General features: G+C 62.0%; 1 protein-coding gene across 1 annotated transcript in view; it reads right to left on the bottom strand.

The window, feature by feature from the left end:
* Positions 1 to 1570: 1570 nt before the first annotated feature.
* TP53I11 (tumor protein p53 inducible protein 11) overlaps positions 1571 to 2263 on the bottom strand; it is a 15523-nt gene continuing 14830 nt past the window's right edge. Inside the window, exon 7 of the mRNA XM_014463606.2 lies at positions 1571 to 1689. Within this exon, the coding sequence (XP_014319092.2) occupies positions 1571 to 1689 (119 nt within the window). The remainder of the gene's footprint in view (positions 1690 to 2263) is intronic.

The raw sequence follows: 2263 nt of genomic DNA, 5'->3' as shown, positions 1-2263 counted from the left end.
GGCAGCACTGGAGGTCAATCGGGCAGCTGTGGCTCCAGTGCAGGGGAACTGGGCCTTGAAGGTAGGAAGTGCCCATACGCGTGTGAGAGGCAGGTCATGGAGGACCCATGGGCTGAGGCAGGGGGCGGGGGGGGTGAGACTCCCGCCAAGGACTTTCCCAGAAATGGTGCCAAGGGACCCGGAATCTGACCCTGCTGACCTCCCAGGCACCGGCCACCCAGGCTGGTAAGGGAACCCGGGATCTGCTCGGGCTGGTAGCTGTTTGCAAGGCTGCCTGTGGCCGTCGGAGGGCAGGGGCTTGGGGCTTGAAGAAAGCAAGCTCTGCCCCAATATGAGGAGCCTCCTGGGCTCCGGCTGTGGCGGTTACAGTATAGCCGGTATAGCCCATACGTAACAGGTGCTGGTGGCAGCTGCCAGCTGCGGGGGGGGGGGGGCGGGGCGCGCAGGGGTACAGCAGGTAGGAGTACCTCTGCAGGTCAGGGAAGACCTTACACGGGAGCCAGCACCCTCCCTGCTCCCAAACTACTGCCTCGGGGAGAAGGGACACAGCTTGGGGGCTGGGGCCCAACCTCAGCCTCCCTTGCCCTCCCTCTCCTGTCCATGCCTGAGGGGCCCGACGGGATACCCCCAAGTGAGCTGAGGCCCCAGCACCCATGTCTGCAGAAGCCCCCCTCCCCTCCCTCGTGGGCCCCGTCGAAAGTCTATTTTGAAAATGGTAAATGTTCCTCGCAGTAGATAGCAGAGCTATTTATCATGTTTATTCCCGGGACCCCCCTTTTATATTATATATCAAGAGTTTTGTAATATAAAACAACACCCACACTGATGGTTTTGCACTGGTTTTTGTGACCGTTTCTTACAAAAAGAAAAAGGAACGAAGAATAAATAGTGACCGTGAAGAAAGGTGGTCTTGATTTGGGGGCGGGGTGGGTTGGGGCAAAGGGGACCTGGGGGGACTGGGCAGGGGCATTCTGGGTCTCCCCAAATCTTTAGGATGGGGGCTGGGCCTTCCTCACTAGACTTGTGGGTCCCCTTGTCCCTCTCCCCTTGTCACCATCTCCTCCCCAAGGACTCCCCCTCACTCTCGCCCTGCACTGCCCCGCCCCCCAAGGCCATGTCTGCCTGCCAGAGCCCCTCCCTCCAGGCCTCACTGGAATGTTCAAGCAGCAGGAAGTGCCTGGACACTGCCCTCCGGTGGGCCCTCACCACACCCCGTGCCCTACACCCCGCACCCCAGCTGAGTGAAGTAGGTTGGCCAGCTCAGCCCTAGCAGATGCCGAACACAGAGCCCGACTCCAGAGCCCATGCCTCCCCTCCCTGCCTGCCTCCGGAGGGGTCTACCTGCCGGGCCCAGCGGTTACTCGGACAAACCACCACCTGCCGGAGAACTAGCCGGGCCTTCAAAGGCGTGGGCCAGATGGAGGGCATGGCCTTGGTCTGGGGCACTGCCCACCAGTCACCAACAGCACCTCCCAAAGTGGGCAGTGGGCAGCCTGCCTAGGGCTCTCCCTCGGGACAGGCACGCACTTCAGTGGCAGGAGATGGACGCCAGGAAAGAGCTGGCCCTTCCTTAGGTCTGCCGTCCCTTCGGCTCGGCCGTGGTCACCAGCAGCGTAGCCTTAGGCCCCTGACCCACCAGGCCTCTCTCCTCAGCTGTGCTGGACACTAGGTATGTGGCTGCAGGGATAGCTGGGCACAGGGACAGGAGTGTGCGGCCCAGGGTGGGCAGGTTCCCAGACACAGGTCCACCCGGCAGTAGACAGAGCCGGGCTGCACTAAAGACCACCCATCTCGCCCCCAAACACTCTCTGTTCCAAGACAGAAAGCGAGACTGGGCCTGGGCTACTGCTCTCCACACCCGTCCCCAGAACACAGGGCTGGAGAGGACAGTGCTGGGAGGGAGGAGGGAGTACTGGGGGACACACAGGCCGGGGGACGGGGGGGTCTGCAGGGCTGTTCATCTCTGAGGGAGCCAGGTGTCCACCTTCTCCAGGGCATCTGCCGGGCAGGGGGGCTGGGGGCGTGGAGGGACATGAGAGGAGGTGTCCCACTGAAATATTTCTATATTTTTCCCCAGCTGAGCTCGAAGGGCACCCAGTCCTATCCTGCTAGACCCTGGGGGCAGCGCAGGCTGGAGGTCCAGAGGGCAGCACCCTGGGGAGGGGGGGAGGGGAGGGAAGGGGAGGGACTAAGCCGGGTGAGCATCAGACCCTGAGACATGCCAAGTTCAGGCTTTTCTTCTCATCTCTAGCCCATCACTTAC

The sequence above is a fragment of the Myotis lucifugus genome, unplaced genomic scaffold (assembly GCF_000147115.1).
Source record: "Myotis lucifugus unplaced genomic scaffold, Myoluc2.0 scaffold_213, whole genome shotgun sequence".
Classification (NCBI taxonomy): domain Eukaryota; kingdom Metazoa; phylum Chordata; class Mammalia; order Chiroptera; family Vespertilionidae; genus Myotis; species Myotis lucifugus.
Note: the sequence above shows the minus strand (reverse complement) of the source record. Positions and strands in the feature narration are given on the sequence as shown.